At 41.4% G+C, this 17,325-nt stretch overlaps 1 protein-coding gene across 1 annotated transcript; it reads right to left on the bottom strand.

The window, feature by feature from the left end:
* Positions 1-257: 257 nt before the first annotated feature.
* Positions 258-2,921, bottom strand: LOC126381188 (uncharacterized). The gene is made up of 2 exons (XM_050030709.1): positions 2,086-2,921; positions 258-1,450 (listed from the first exon to the last, which is right to left on the bottom strand). Exons 1-2 carry the CDS (start codon positions 2,897-2,899, stop codon positions 1,338-1,340), a joined length of 927 nt encoding a protein of 308 aa, XP_049886666.1. The 5' UTR covers positions 2,900-2,921; the 3' UTR covers positions 258-1,337.
* Positions 2,922-17,325: the final 14,404 nt, after the last annotated feature.

The following is a 17,325-nucleotide window of genomic DNA, read 5'->3' as shown; positions in this document are numbered from 1 at the left end:
GTTGCGGTGGGTCGGAATCCCAACCTATTTTCTCGCACCACAACTTTTGCATAATCGCCTTCCCCCTAACAATGATAGGTGAAATGAAACCTAGTGGGTCATAAAAGCTAGCAATGTGACTTAGAATTTGTCGCTTTGTTACCGCTCGAGACAGGCTTTCGGGAGACTTTATGATGAAACAATCTTTTTTAGAGTCAATTGTCAAACCTAAAGCTTTTATACTATAATTTTCTTTTTGCAGTTCGATCATAATATCTACCTGTCTTTTTTCCATGGGTATGTCAGCCAAAATAGTTTCGCAATTAGACGACCATTTATGCATTTCGAAGCCACCCAAACTAAGCAAACCTGCAAGCTGTGCCTTCGCTTCCAATAAAATGGATAAATTTGAACTTGAATACAAAATGTCATCAACATACACACAGTTTTTAATGATAAATGAAGCTAAAGGAAAGCTGGTTTCGTGCAAGTTCGCTAGTTCAAGCAGACATCGTGTGGCGAGGTAACTCGAGGTTTTTAGGCCGTATGTAACGGTATCTAGCCGAATAATGTTAATAGGCTGATTAGGTTGATCACGCCATAAGATGTTCTGCAATGATGCATGCTCAGGGTTGACTAGAATGTTTCTAAACATCTTTTTGATATCCGTGTTGAACGTAAAATCTCCAATTCTGTATAATAAAATTATTTCAAAAAGATCCCTCTGTACCACCCCACCATTGAGTAAGATATCATTGAGAGAAACCTTCTTTTTCGTTTTCATAGATCCATCGAATACAACGCGAGTTCGTGTTGTTTTACTACTTTCATTGATTACCGCGTGGTGGGGAAGGAAGTAGAGTGGATCTGTGTTAAAATTTAATGATTTAAAATCCACAAAATGTGCATGGCCCAATTCCACATATTGGTGGATGAAGTTTTGGTACTCTGTCAACAAATTAATATTTTTATGAAGCTTCTTTTCAAGATTTAAAAATCGGTATAGCGCCAAATCAAAGGAGTCCCCTAGAGTCGCATTAATGTCATGTATCGGCACTTTCAAAGGTAAATCTACTGTAAACCTATCATTCTCCAATTTTACAGTTTTTTGAAAATGCTTTTCTACCATATCATGCTCAGATTGTGTTTCAGTAAAGATCTCTGGCACTTTTTCGCTATCCCAAAACCTTGCGATAGATGTCTCTACATCAGAAGAACATTTTGTGCATAAAAGTGAAACAACATTCGTTACCTCAGATTGGTGAGGCAAACAGCCTCCAATAATATGACCAAATTGTGTATTAAGTATACAAGGTACGCCCTCCTCCCTCTGGCTTGGCTGCGACGCGCTGGTCTGCTCAGACGACGGCGGCAGGAGACGCGCTGACTGCGTGCGCGGCGGCGGGGCCGCGCAGTGAGCGCAGGCAGCAAAGCTCGGCGTCTTGCTGCTCACCTCCGCCGGAAGCAGCACCTGGAAAAACACGTCCGCCCCTATTAACATATGTATGTCAGATGGTTTATAATATTCATCATCGGCCAGCTGGAGGTATGGGGGAATATCAATAGTTGATGGTTCAATCCTGATCTGTGGTAATTGGCATGTTATGGTGTCGACTACATGACAGTTAATGGAAGTCGTGTATGGCGTTTTTAATGAATAAATGTCAAGGGAGACAGAGTACTTGATTTTGTTTTTGTTATTCGTGACACCTATAATATTAGTAGAGTCTTCGTTAGGTGTCAGACCCAGGACTTCAATCGCCTTGGTTGTAATTAATGACGCCTGAGAAGCAGAGTCCAAAATGGCTTTTATATGGACTTCTCGGCCGTCTCGTGCATATAATTTTACTCGAGCTGTGGGAATCAAAACATTTGAATTAGTGCCTGACATCATAATTACTGGCTCCTTTTTGTCCTCGTCTCGATGCAGCAGTGTGTGATGGGCCTTTTTACATACACTGCATCGGAAATGAAATTTACATTTACCAGTATGCAAGTTCAGGCAAGTGTTGCACAGCTTGGCTTTCTGAGCAAAAGTTATTCTGTCTGCTGAAGGCAGTAATTTATATATTTTGCAAGTAAAAAGTTTATGTTCTTCAGACTTACAGTAAATGCATCCTCGCTTCTCCCTCGTCACCGCGTTGATCGCCTTTGTTGTAGTTGATGGGGAGCCTGCATTCTCCATAGCTAATGCACGCTTTTCCAAGAAGCCCAGAAATTGAGTCACCGTTGGGTCCTCCTTCGCGTCCCGTTCCAGTTGATAGGCATGAGACGACTGGGTATCTATTTTGCGTGTGAAAATGCACATTAAAATCGGGTTCCACTCATCTATTTTCGCACCTAGATTTTTTAGAGCAGCTAACGTTTGTTTTATTGACGATACAAACTGCCTAATGTTCGCAGGTGAAGGCTTCGTGATGATTGATAAATCAAGTAAATGGGAGATGTGTTCATTTACAATCTTATATTTGTTATTATATCGCTCGTCGAGCAATTTGACAGCTTCTATGAAGCTAGCGCCTATCAAGGGTAGATTTTTAACAATATCGAATGATTCACCTTTTAGAAATGAGCGTAAATAATGTAGTTTTTCTACATCACCTAACGTGGGATCATTTTCAATGAGAGACCTAAACATTTCGCGAAATGTCGTGTACTCGGAATATTTACCGTGAAAAGGCATAATTTCAATAATTGGCAGCTTCGCATGCCTCTGAGTTGGTGTAGGAGGGTGTGACACGTGATTCGTGGTAGATCGTCTGCTTAACTCGCTTTCTAAACAAGAAAGAATGGTGAAATACTTTGTCTCACACTCCCCTACATTCTCCTCGTCTGTACCTTTTTCACATAAAATTCTGGTATTATATTCCTCGTACTTTTCGAAGGCCTTTGTACAACGCTCCCTTTTTAAATGTAACATTGCAGTTGTCCACTCACCTAAGTTCCCATCCTGCACGTCTTTATATAAACGAGTAATCGTGGCTTTTAGATAACCACGTTGCAATACGTAATTTCCACTTTTTTCGCTTTCACACATCTTATCAGCTTCTGCCATGGTTTGTTACACTTATTAAACTTAATGCTAATGGTAACTAAGTATTTTAAATTAGAAATTACAGAATAATATTGGTAAATTAAAATTTCAATCGAAATGTACGTGATTATTGTAAACAATACGATACAAAATGGCGTCAGTGAAAATTTTCGACTGGAACTCGGACGCACGATGCGATGCGACGTGGCGGGAATCCAGTAGTACCAACTGCAGTGTGATGTAACGTTCCGTGATTGGTCGTAGAGCTCGTTCGTGGGCGTGGCACTTCTCGCGGCGAAATTTGAATAGGCCAATGGCTTCTTATTTCGTCTATCCTGAATTCTTGATGGCTTTGTATAATTATTTTCGGGAGAGGAATGATAATTATTGAATGTTTCGCACTCCAAACCTCCAATCTTCTTTTTTCGCTCCTGCTATTGTGCTGGAAAAATCGCCTCACTCGCAGTAATACACCAAAAAGTGCGTGCGTGTTCGCTTCGCGCAGATCGCTGCTTCACCACTCACAGGCCGCTGTTTCTTCGAAGGACCATATGTACGGTACTAGGTGCACCGAACTTAAATATTTGTTGGATTGTAGCACTGTTGTGGGTCCACTAATGCACTACTTCAATAACACGCACTGGTTATTACTGTTAATTAATATTTATTGTTAATTAATTGAGGAGCACAATGTGGTTGTTGTAATGGTTCGTAGCAGAGAGAGAGAGATACAATTATTGCCATATTAAAATAATATAAAAAAGTAGTTGGGTTGCCAACAAACACAACACCTTGCTCTTTAATAAACATCAACAATCTTCCATACTTTTGTGCAGTAAATGGTCTATGATCTATCATCATAGTCGACACTACTCATTTACAGAATAAAACAAACACAAAACACTCACAAACACGAAAAAGATATCCTCGAAAAACATCACGCGATTCGGGTCAAGCTTAGTATTCGACTGAGCGGAAGCGCGCGGCGGCGTTAGCGCAAAGCATCAAAGGCGCGCCGACGACGCGCCGGCCGCGGCCGAGTCGAGCCGACGACTAGACAGAGAGAGAGAAGTATGTTTATGGTGCAAGTGACAGAGAAAGAAATAGTATCTGTTCGTATGCCTACTTTATTGGCGAGCGTTGCCCTTGACCCGTGCGCCGGCTATTCACCTGCGCATAGCTGAAGTTGTAGATACGTTACTATTATTATTGATGACATTGATAAAATTTAATAATTAGTAATTTTTATTTGTTTATTTTAAATGTGCGTTCTATGCAGCTTAAAACACAATATGGGACTGAAAAAAAATCTAATTTTTTTATGAATTTTGCGACAGGAAACTTCACTTGATACCTATCAACTCAAAGAAATACCTAGTATCTGTTCGTAATGCCTACTTTATTGGCGCGCGTTGCCCTTGATCCGTGAGGCTATTCACGTCCGAGTATCCATCAAGACAGATCAAACAAGCCCTAACTCGGAGGTCTTGCGTCCCAGGATCCTTTAATTATGTCTTAGAACCTTCTTGGCCTATGTGGTCCAGTGGTTGAGCGATGGGATGCGGAGGGTCCGGGTTCGTATTCCGGTGGGGACATATCACAAAAATCTGTTTATAAGGCCTTTGGGTGGGACGTTACAGGCTGATCACCTGATAGTCCGAAAGTAAAATGATCCGTGCTTCGGAAGGTACGTTAAGTCGTTGCTCCCGTCTACTAGGTACTTATGTAAGCACGTAGCCGTTACATGAATATTGTACACAGAACAGGATAGGTTTTATTAGTTCTTTACTGATGATTTAACAATGAGATTTAAAACACGAATAACTTAGTATGTACTTAGTACCTCGGTACCAACATGTAACAAGAAAAATAAGATCACTCCTCTCGGACAATTTTTTTCTTTGAAGATGCCGACATTGCCTACGCGGCGGAGTTGCCGAACTATCGATAGGTAGATTATCAATTGTTGAACTTGAAAATTGTCTAAACTATCGAAAGTAGTGATAGTACATTTAGATCGATACTAGCGATAGTACCGATAGGTCTTGCTTTGTAACAATAATGGGTATTGATCTAAAAGATCTATCGATAGGTACCTACTATTGGTTTTTTTTAACTAGGTATCGATAGAATATCGATAGGCAACACTCTGGCGGAGTGTCCGCCCAATTCTAGACGCGATCTCGCTCGATTTTTGTGTAGCGAGGTTTTGCGTAGGTACTTACATACTAAGTTGGTGGATGGTTGACATAGTAGGTAACTAATTACCTAATCTGTGGTGGTTGTGTTAGTTGGTTGTTAGTTATTCTAATGACAACAAAGAATATAATTATTTACTGTTTCAACTGTTTTAGGTAGATAATGGCCCCGATTCCTATGAGTAAATGAATGAATAACCCGGTCGAATCAAAAAGGTATCTCGCTGGTAACTTAATTCTGTCGGTTGTTTTAGATTTCTGCTTAAAATTGACGTGTATTCCATAAATTTTATGCCTGTTGATTATCCGTCCATTTAAGAATAAGAATAAAATAAATTTATAATTTACGATAGACAGAGAAAGAAATAGGATCGGTTCGTAGTGCCTACTTTGTAGGCCGCGCCGCCGCCGCGCCGCCGCCGGCGTGCGGCGCGGGGCGCGCGGAGCGGGGCGCGCGGCGCGCGGTGCGTGTGGCCGTTGACCCGTTCGAGCAGCTGTTGTCTCCATTACATCGAAAATTTTCGATAATTTGTCATTATTGTTTTTTTTATTGAAATTTGGGTTCTATGCAGCTAAAAGCACAATATGGAATTGAAAATAATTAAAAACAAAACTCAAAATTTCATGAATTTTGCGACGGAAAATTCCACTAGATATTAACTCAGAATCATGGTCTGAATCATCCCTCTCAGTATTCGTTACGATGTCACTAGCACCCAGTATAATATAATAATTATAATAATCCATAAAGCAGCAAACGAGGCGACACCTCAAAAACCACGATTGAAGGCTAAGCAACATCAATATCCTAAATTTATTAAAGATATGGTACTTCGTCGCAGAAAGCTGCGAAATAAATGGCATAACTCCAGATATCCGCAAGACAAAAAGGCCTTCAATAAAGCTTCTGATGAACTGAAGAACCTAATAAAAGATCTGAACAATGAAGATCTACAATCTCAACTGGCACAGTTAACACCTAATAAAATAACAAATTACTCACTCTGGAAAGCTACTAGGAAACTCAAGCGCCCGCAAAATCATAACTCAGCTATACGCTCCCAGGATGGAGTATGGGCGAGGTCCGATGCTGACAAAGCTGAACAATATGCGAAACATTTGGAATCCGTGTTTATACCGTTCCCCAGTACCAATCCCGATCACGATGCTAAAATACATTCCTACCTCACCTCAGCTGATCAAATGTGTATGCCATTGAGAAGTGTAACTCCGAACGAAATAAGTAACGAAATCCGAAACCTAAAACTGGGCAAATCTCCGGGCTACGATCAAATTGATGCTACTCTGCTCAAGCAACTACCTAGGAAGGGGATTCTCCTACTTTTGGCGATATTTAATGCTTGCCTCAGAATATCCTATTTCCCAAACCATTGGAAGATCGCTCAAGTCATCATGGTTCACAAGCCCGGCAAGCCACTTCACGAAGCCTCTTCTTACAGACCCATAAGTCTGTTGTCAATTCCGGGGAAACTATTTGAAAAAATCATACTCTATAGAATGAGGGACCATTTAAACGACATAATTCCAACTCATCAGTTTGGTTTTAGGGAGAAACATTCTACCATAGAACAGGTGCATAGACTGGTGGATGTTATAAGTAGAACCCTGGAAAATAAACAGTATTGTTCAGCGGTATTCCTGGACATTAGTCAGGCTTTTGACAAAGTGTGGCATGATGGATTACTCTTTAAAATTAAGAAATTGCTGCCGCACTCACTTTTTCACATAATAAAATCTTACCTGTATAAGAGATGCTTTGAAGTCAGGTGTGGCTCTGAAGAGTCTCAACTCAGTATTATAGAGTCCGGAGTGCCGCAAGGAAGCATACTTGGACCTGTGTTGTATTTGCTTTTTACTGCTGACTTGCCTGTCGATACTAACACAACCACTGCTACTTATGCTGATGATACAGCAATTCTATCTGTCCATGATAATCCAACGTTGGCCTCACACAATCTCCAAAAGCACCTGACGAAAATTGAGAAGTGGTTAAACCTATGGCGTATTAAGGCTAATCAGAACAAGTCTACCCACGTTACATTTACTCTACGCAGGCAAACTTGCCCACCAGTGTTACTGAATAATGAAACAATACCACAATCAGACGACGCAAGATACCTTGGAATTCACCTAGACAGGCGCCTCACATGGAGAAAACACATATGGACAAAACGGAAGCAACTGGATACCCGCTTAAGAAACATGTACTGGCTAATAGGTCGAAATTCACAAATGTCGAATTCCAGTAAAATGACAATCTACAAATGCATACTTAAACCAATCTGGACATATGGTATTCAGCTTTGGGGCACTGCTAGTAATAGTAATATAGAAATTCTGGAAATATTTCAAAGCAAGGCAATGCGAACTATGCTTAATATCCCACAATATATTTGCAACAACTTTATCAATGCTGACCTCAACATTAGAACTGTTAAACAAGAAGTTTCACAATTTAGCCGGAAATACCAAACAAGACTCTCTAACCATATCAATCCATTAGCGACACAGCTAGAAATGACTGGCAGCCTACTCCACTCCAGACTAAAACGACATAGTGTCCCTAATCTAGTAAATAGATTCGACAATATGTAATGGAAGTGGCATTGATGAATGCCCTTCTAAATAAAGTAAACCATATCAGACTACAAGTCAGACCTAAAATTGGCTCATTGTTAAACAACAGATCGCCAAGTAGCAGAATACAAAAGAGACTTGACCAATTGAATTACTTATTTATTGTGAGCGCCAGGACCCCTGGACCAAGTGCGATATTTTATGTTTGGAAACTGTCAAGATTTAGTACCTTTTTGGTACTATTTGGTATTATACTAAATTATTTAGTACTTCGGCGATAAGTGAAAAACCATGAAAAGAATGTGGCCTGACATTCTGACGTCAGGTTGTCTGGACCACATTTTTTTTACATAGTTGGAGACAATATGTTAATTATTTATTTGTAAATATTTAATACCTTTTTAGTAACTTAACGTAGATATTTTTTTTCAAATTGTACGGCGTCCCATGAAAAAGTTACGGACGAATGAATTTTGCAGGAAGCAAAACTTATTTGTTACGCCATACCTCCGGACCAAGTGCGATATTTTATGTTTGGAAACTGTCAAGATTTAGTACCTTATTAGTACTATTTGGTATATATACTAAATTATTTAGTACCTCGACGATTCGTGAAAAATCATGAAAAGGATGCAGGCAGACATACTGCTGTTAGGTTATCTGGACACTGACTAATCGTCGAGGTACTAACTACTAATTTAGCATAGCTACCAAATAGCACCAATAAGGTACTAAATCTTGAGAGTTCCCAAACATAAAATATCGCACTTGGTCCGGGAGTATGGCGTAACAAGTTTTGCTTCCTGAAAAAATTCATTCGTCCGTAACTTTTTCATGGGACGCCGTACAATTTCAAAAAAATATTTATGTTAAGGTACTAAATATTTTATATATTGTCTCCAACTATGTTAAAAAAAAATAAACAACGTGACGTCAGAATGTCTGGCCACATTCTTTTCATGGTTTTTCACCAATCGCCGAGGTACTAAATAATTTAGTATAGGTACCAAATAGTACCAAAAAGGTACTAAATCTTGACAGGTTCCAAACATAAAATATCGCACTTGGTCCAGGGGTCCTGACGCTCACTATTTACTTATTTTGTAGTTGTTGTTACAGGTGACAAATAAAATTTAACAATAACATAAAAGTATTTATTTTTTAAACATGTCATAATAATCACAGTACAATAATGATTGCGAGTTACCTGAATCATTTTTCAGCATACATTAGACAGTGTGGAATCATAAAGGTCTGACTTTTAGTGATTCTGCTTTTCATGTCATCATAACATTCCCACAGTCCTGGAAATCTGATACAGTTAGATCTATAATGTCCTATGCCTTGTTCTGAAATTGCCGGTATGTATTCTATCACTGATAATAAATGATAATATTTATTACTTAATTTTAGATTCCTTGGTATCTCGTTGATATTAATTGGTTCATTGTTACAAAATTCAAAAAATATTACATTCGATAAAGAGTAGGAAATAGTCTTAACGCTATTACATTGCCCACAAGTTGTGATATTATCATCTATCATTTTTTCAGCTGATTCGTTGAGAGCATTAAGACCTTTTTTATGTATTATATTTAAATCAAGAGGCAGAAATCCACATTTTCTTTTGGTGGCATTGAGAACACAATTTTCAGAACAAGACTTTATAACTTCTGCGCTGTATATTATATCTGCCAAAACATTTTCAACTATATAAGCAACATTGCACTCACAGCTTACTTGCGTACTTGAACCTGTAGTTTCTGTTTTAAAATGTTTCATCAAAATTTCGTTTCTCATTTTGTACAATGTATCTTTGGTGTTTTTATTATCATTGATAAGTGCTTTAACGAATCTAAAATAAATATTATCAAAGTTATTGATCTTACATTTTATTTTATATTTATCTACGTATGCAACAGCCAAAGCCTGGAACAAAGAGTCAAAAGCACATGTATTTGTTGAATATATGTTATCGGTTGATTTTACAATAGACCCATTAGATAGAATTGGAACTTTTAGTTTTCGAATCTTTGGGGCAGGTCTATTTCTACTTCCCTTGCCACGCCAATTTTCAATAAATGAAGGATTGTTTGAAAAAATTGAATCAATATCTGAGTTAACTGGTTTTTTTGTTTTATTGACTTGAACACTTTTTTTTTGTTTATTCGGCTCATTACATGCATTAGATTCTAAATTACTCATAGCTGTTTTGGTTGCTCTAGATATAAATGTGTGATGTTGCATTATAAAATCGTCATTACGTAAACGATGTGCCTTTGTTGTGAGATTGCAAAGATACCGTTTAACACTTTTAAAATAATTTTCCACGTTCGATGACGTGGGGATATCATTATTACTTTTGTAAATTTTCATCATAACATTTGACCACAATGGAAGTTGATTGACATATCTTATCAATGGTTCGATTAGCGACGGACAATAATGTAAATTGTCGGTACCATCAACGTCTTCGTCTTCAAGTTCAGCTATTAATTTCTCGGAGCTAATGTGATCCATTAACCATTTTACTCTAGAACCACTTTCGTCTTCTTGCAAATATTCTTCTTCTAAATTTATCTTTTCATTAGCAATCTCTTTTCCAGGTTCCATAATAGGATTTTCTATATTTGATTCATCGGCTTCAATAGCTTTTTCAGAACATTCATTTTTTTTAAATATGGGTAAACTTTTTAAACGCATTCTTGCTTCCTCGCTTCTTTTAACTTTGCCTTGTTCAGATCCAACAAACTTAGCCAAACACAATGTAACTACATCTTTGACTATTTGTTTAACTGATTCATATTCTTGACACATTTTGATCTCTTTGAGACAGTTGATGTAAAAAAAAAACCACCCGTGGGTCTGCATTTTTGAAACAAGACAGATTATGCAATATCTTTATGAAATGGCTTGTATCGATCCTTATATGTATAACATTGTGAAGATGTGCAATCGAGCATGTTTAGTAATTTAAACGATTCATCTAAATATTCTTTAGTCGTTTTACAGTTTGTGAATGCCTGTACTGAAGCTCCAATTAGGGCAGATGAATCATCACACACGACTTCGTTAGGTGGTAAATTCTTTTTCGAGCATGCCTTAAGCCATTTTGCAATATTATCCATAGTTTGACTCTCTGTTACCATTTGCAAGATCGGTAAGCTGCTTTCATTCTGTAAAGTTTGAATCATACATACGTATAGAAAGAGATGTTTTGTAGTTATAATATTAAATCGTGGTCCAAATTCTTTTAAAATACTCCCTGTTGCATCTAGACTCATGATTACTCTATTTTTTTTTAAAATAATCGTTATAATAAGACTCCTGAGCTGTTAGCCAGTAATATACTATGAAATGGGGATGCAATGAGATGTATTTTATCAAGTCATTGTATGGTGGCGTGTGCGCCATAATCCATAACCCGATTGTTGGATTAGGGTCATAAAAGACAGATGCCTTATTTTCATATTTAATTTGGCGCAGGGTTCCTTGCTTTGGCAAATGAGTAGGTTCAACATCATGTTCTTCCATCAAAGAATCTGCCAAAGTATGATGAACAGATACTACTGAATCTTGTTTTAACTGTTCACTAAGACTCTTACGTTTAAGGGGAGACAATTTAATTTTTCTTGGTCGCACATGCACATATGAAGTATAATTATTTGTTATTGTGCATCTACAGGTTACAATATTCTCTGTGGGAAAAAGTATATGTACTTCTATTTCGGCATTACATTCTTTACAGCTACCAAAACATTTTATGGATTCATGCGGTTTTATAGCAATTGATTTAAAGCGCCAAGTGCATGGTTTCCTTGTAACCTTCCACAACTCTTCTCGTAATAATTCAGCCCATGTATGTTTCGGTAAAGACCATTTCTTGTGATACTTACACGATGGTTTTTTGGGATCATTTCTTTTTACATATGTAACAATAGGCTGAATTTTTTGCCAAGCGTAGATATCTAAATAAAAAGTAAAATGCTCGTGGTTCGTATTTGACGAAGATGTAGAAGAACTATTTGTCTCACTCCTGGCGATTTCTTCAATATCTTCAGATTTAGGTGTTGAAGAATCACCCACATAAAAATAGTCATAATTTTGTTTTAGTGATAAATACAAACTTTTTGGCGTCATACGAAAATCTAATTCCTCACTCATCTGGCTAAAAACTTGGTCACTACTAGAAGGATATTGGCGGTTTTCAAAAGCTTTCTTGTACTTCAGAAATACTGTTTTTTGTTGATCTAAAGGCACCGCGGGCTTTCTTCCTCTTTTCATGATTGTGTTACAAACACAGTTCACGTATGTTACTATAATAACTAAAATGCTATTCAACAATAAGCACTACTATGCACAAAATGCACAAGCTTCCTGTCACTGATAAAATGCAACTAAGTGTGTCTGCTATATTTTTTTAAACTTACCCGCTTATAGTATTATTATGATAAAAAAATAAATATATGGAGTAATACGAGAAATAACTTGATGTGTTTAATGTAAGAATTGTGTACTTAATTGTAAATAGTACATTAAGTATTGAATTTGTTTTTAGTGCAAGAAAAAGTCTTATAAATTGTAAACGCCTACATAAATTATAAGCGCAATCAAATGATACTACGCTTATAATGTCTTTTTTTGTCAGGCGCTTTTGTGATGTAAATTAAATGTTTTTTTTTTATTGTAACAACAGTTTTTAATAAGTTATAACTATTGAAACGTAGCCGTACTATTTCGTACTAAAATTTGGAAGTTCAGTTTCGGATCACGCCCTTTGGTTTTTTGGTATGTCGATAGGGGTCCCGCCATTTTGATATCAAAGTGGCGGGACCCCTTTCTTCGTCCAATATTTTGAAAATGTATGAGTGTAGAATTTTTTTACGAAAGTATAAATTAGTAGAAATATTGTACTAAATTCTGCTTACATGATCCGTAATCCCCCGCGGGGTCCCGCCATCTTGACGTAAACAATCCATGTCAATCACACCGCGTTTTCCAATCTGTTTTCATCATCGTCAAATCTTTGTATTTTGGTCTAAAAGTTATATTTTCTCACTCCAAGCGGGTGGAGGTTAGTTAGTAACGTGTTTTGTAATCTACCGTCATTCATCAAATCTTTTTAAACCGATTGAAAGAAAGTCATGTCACAATAATACAGTGAATTATTTTGTTTCATGTCATAACTTTGCACGTGGTTCGGCAACTGGTGGATTGCAAGCGGCGATGCAAGTGGCGCGGACTGAGCTGTAGCCATGTAAAGTGACTTCATCACAGCAACGCGTTGTATACCAGCCGAACTTGCTGCGCTGGTGTTGTTGAAGACCTAAACCATGTCACAAGACCAGTGGTTGATTTTTTATTGGAAATTCTTATAAGTCCTGGTGAGTCGTATCTGTTTTACCTGATTTGAAATATGGGAAGTTTTAATAGGATACAAACGAATATAGTGGTCGGGGTGTCGCAAAAAGGGTCCCATACAAAATTAGGACTTAGAAAATTGAAAAGAAAGTTGTCTTTTGTTAAATTTAGTTAAATTGGAAATCGTAATGAAGTGAAGTAAACATTGCGAAGTAAAATAATTTGGATTATGATTAAATGAAATAGGCTAGGAAAATGCCCGAAACAGAGTAAATCATTAGTGAGAAAATTGGAGCAAAACATTCTAAATGATGATCATACCGAATTGGTCGGTTAGGTCACTCAAGTACTCCTGTTCACCTCGCGAAAATCAGGGTGCGTGATCACTCACTGTGCGAGTGTGGTTTAGACGAAGGCTCGGTGGATCACATATTTTTTAACTGTCCCAAACTTGTTTTTTCTTTGTACGATGTCCTACCTCCAGATATCCCGCGTCCTACCCACATAAAATATCTTCTCTCTCTTATTGACTTCCCCTCTTTTGTTTATTCCCTTGTAAAATTTATTCGTATCAATAAAATTAAATTATGATTATTCAATATTAATATATTCCCATTCCTTCCTTCATATGTATATAAATATATTTTGTATTCTATTGTCTGTTGTATTTTGTCTTTGTTGGAATGTTTAATGTAAAATGTGAATGTCTTTTTTGTTATAGGGCATCAATCTCTATGGATGTCAACAGATGACAGCTACTTGCCTGTCAATGACGAGCACGCTCAACATCTTGCAAGAGGACATACCTAAATAGCTTTCGAATCTTCGTTCAATTATATTTTTATTTCTGCCCTATTGTGTATTTTCTACAAACGTGATACTGGCAGAATTGTGATCACACAGAAGCCATTCATCAAGAATTGAATTGAATCATACCGAATTGGTAATTGTGTAAATGCGGTAATATTTCTTCGAGGTGTTGGTCGCTACATCGTGACTTTATGATTTGTGTGTGTGTGAGAGAGTCGTCGGGTTTCTTCACGTCGCGGGGAGACGTTCGCGGGGCGTGGCCCCTTTCTATTCTATTCTATTCTTCTATTCAAAAACGGGCGTGGCTCGGGGGTGGGACACGGCGGGCGATGATCGCCCCTCCGTGAGCCCGATGGAGTGTCAGTCCGAGGTGCCGCTAGCGAGGTCGAGCCCACCGGGTGGTTCCCCGTTGGGGGAGGCCCAGTGAGCGCCCGTCAGCTAGCGGTGGTGTCTGGTCCGGTGAAGCTGCTCCGTCGCCGGGGCAGCTGGTGTCGAAGCGGCTGGAGGGGGGGAGAGGACTGCTTCCACTGCCACTGGAAGCGTCAACTCATCCCCCGGGGGGTGGCCACGATCCTAACTACTCGACGGGGAGTAGTGGATGTGGGCAGCCCCGGTCCAGTCCGGTGTTGGTAGTCAGTGCCCACCGGTGAGTTGGCCCAGCAACGATGCCAGGCCTCCCACGATGATGGGCACTGGGTCGGTCTGTGTGCGAATGGCGGCCAAGATGTTATGCAGCAACTGCATGGTCTCCTCCAGGACTTCCAGCTTCTCGCTGGAGGGAGCTGGGGGAGCCTCCGCTCGGGGCCTCGCCTTCTTCCCCTTGGGAGGGGCGGCGGCTGCTGTCTCTGACGTAGAGGGCTGCGGGGGGACGGGTTCCACGGCGATGGGCTCGGCAGTGGTGGTAGCGACGGGAGCAGGGTTCGCTCTCCTGCGGATTCGTAGGCGTTTCGGCTTGGGCCCGTCTGGGCCATTTGCCGCGGCCATGAGTGAGCCCTGCGCGGTCGGCTCACTACCGGGGTCCACGATGGAGACTGCTGGTGGAATCGGTCTTCTCACGGTCGTGGGTGCGGTGCCCGCCCTGGTGTTGCGCAGCTCACGCATCTTCACCGGGCAGGAGGGGCTGTTTGCAGGGTGCGGTCCCCCGCAGTTGCAGCAGGTGGCCGGGGCGTCCCGGGGACGCGGACACTCGCTCGCAGTGTGGCACTCGCCACAGCGGACGCAGGCTGCAGGACGGTGGCAGTTGTGACTGCTGTGTCTGAATTGTTGGCAGCGGTGGCATTGAGCTGCACCTCTTCTTCCCCTCCACGCCTCGACCTTGATGCCGGGCATGTAGTGGAGCTCGGAGATCTCGTAGACTCACTGGAATCCCAGCGTCCTACGGATCTCCGTGAAGAAGAAACAGCCCGGTCTCTCTCGAGCCTGGATGGGCCGGATGAAAGTCGGCTCGAAGCCGCGGTTGCGCAGCTCCTCTTCCAGGACGGCGACGTCGGTGTCCAGGGGTAGGCCACGGATGGCCAGCTTCAACGAGCGCTCCGCCGGTGGGGCGTACGCGAACCAGGAGAGTCCCGTGGCTCTCTCCAGGGTGGTGAGGTACCACTGGTAGAGCCGGAACTCTTCCTCGGTCCTCGCCAGGAAGCGGACGCCCTTCCCGTACGGGCGCGCGTTGGGGACGTGGCCCAGCAGCTCCCGCAGCTTACGGAAGTGGTGGGGCCAGTCAGGCAGCCGGTCGACCACGATGGGCGGGATCTTTTTGCTCGCGGGTGCGAGCGGTGGCTGGAGGTGCACAGATTTCGACGGCGACGGCGTGGGCGTCGTCCGGAGGGACGGACGCGGTGGCGCGTGCGGCGGCGAGTTGGGGTTGGTGTTTAACACCGCCGCGTATGACCGCGGCGGTGTCGTCTCCATGTCCAACAGGGGCATGGAGAGTGCGGTGGGCGGCGTGGTCCTCGCCACGGGCTGCGGTGGACGACGTTCAGGCGGCGTCGTGGTCCTCTTTACCGCGGCCCCTGCTCCCGGAAGTTTGGGCAGGGGCAGCGGGAAAGAGGGCTCGTTGAAGCTCGGCGGGTGGCGCCAGCTAAGCATGGCGGAGGCGATAGTCTTCTGGTTGCTGCTGCACTGGTGGCATCGAGCGCGGTGGATAAGCAGGACCGCACGAATACGCGCGTCCTGCGTTTCGCGACTCCAGCTGTTGGGGGAGCCATGCTCACCCCGTTACGGCCGAGGCGCGATGAAGCGGCGTTGGGGCTGCTTGCGTGCGAGGTTTGGCGGTCCGCCTGGCAGAGCGACGACGCTCAACGGGCGAATGGCCGTGTGAGAGAGCCAGGGTGCTCTGTCGTTTTGTGGTCGTGGACCATGGTGGCCATCCCGGGAGGGGATGTTGTGACTCATGACTGTTTTGTAGCGTAACCGCAGTTTGGGGAGGAATATTACAGCCTGTTGTGCTTTGTAGTAGATGTGTAATGTTGGTTGATTTAATTGAGCAATGAAAGCTATAATTGACCTGTTTCGGAGCAACTCTGACAGGAAGCTGCGCACTTGTAGTGTTCGGGGCTGCAGCCACTTTTATGCTGCTCGTCTTAGAAACTACAGGTATGCGGTCGAGGCCCGGATTTCATGTTGACTTTGTATTTGGTCATGACATTGTACCTGAATCTAAGTCATGTTGAACTCCGGTAGAATTAGTCAAACTACACGAATTAGAAATGAGTGATGTAGAAGAAATTTGTAACCCATGGACCACTATTCTACCAACTAAAATGTAAAGTTTGTGTGCTAGCTGTGTTGAGACATCGTCACTTGGTGTAAGTGGCATGAGTTGCTGTCGCTCGATTTAGGTGGCAGCAGCGACTGTGTTGAGATATCGTCACTTGGTGTAAGTGGCATGAGTTGCTGTCGCTCGATTTAGGTGGCAGTAACGACTGTGTTGAGATATCGTCACTTGGTGTAAGTGGCATGAGTTGCTACCGCTCGATTTAGGTGGTAGTGACGCCTGGTTGTGAGATATTGTCACTCAGTAGAGTGGCATGAGTTGCTACCGCTCGATTTAGGTGGTAGTGACGCCTGGTTGTGAGATATTGTCACTCAGTAGAGTGGCATGAGTTGCTACCGCTCGATTTAGGTGGTAGTGACGCCTGGTTGTGAGATATCGTCACTCAGTAGAGTGGCATGAGTTGCTATCGCTCGTTTAGGTGATAGTAAAGACAGACGTGTAAAGAGTAATTGGATTTTCAAGTTTGGTTGTTTATAGTGTGTGAATACTGGTCAATGGTCTGTGTACCGTGTCGGAGTAGTTGATTTATCATGATGTAATGTGAACTCGTGTAGAGTCACAAGTAGAGCTCGTGT

This window comes from Pectinophora gossypiella, unplaced genomic scaffold (assembly GCF_024362695.1).
Source record: "Pectinophora gossypiella unplaced genomic scaffold, ilPecGoss1.1 Pgos_39, whole genome shotgun sequence".
NCBI lineage: Eukaryota > Metazoa > Arthropoda > Insecta > Lepidoptera > Gelechiidae > Pectinophora > Pectinophora gossypiella.
This window is presented reverse-complemented; position numbering and strand designations above follow the sequence as displayed.

Bases quoted from the DNA above. Each gene is read 5' to 3' on its own strand.
- LOC126381188 (XM_050030709.1), bottom strand. From the start codon at position 2,899: ATGTTACATTTAAAAAGGGAGCGTTGTACAAAGGCCTTCGAAAAGTAC. The intron at 1,451-2,085 runs GTAAGTCTGAAG...GTGTTTTTCCAG, and splicing joins GAAGCGAGGATGCATTTACT to GTGCTGCTTCCGGCGGAGGT.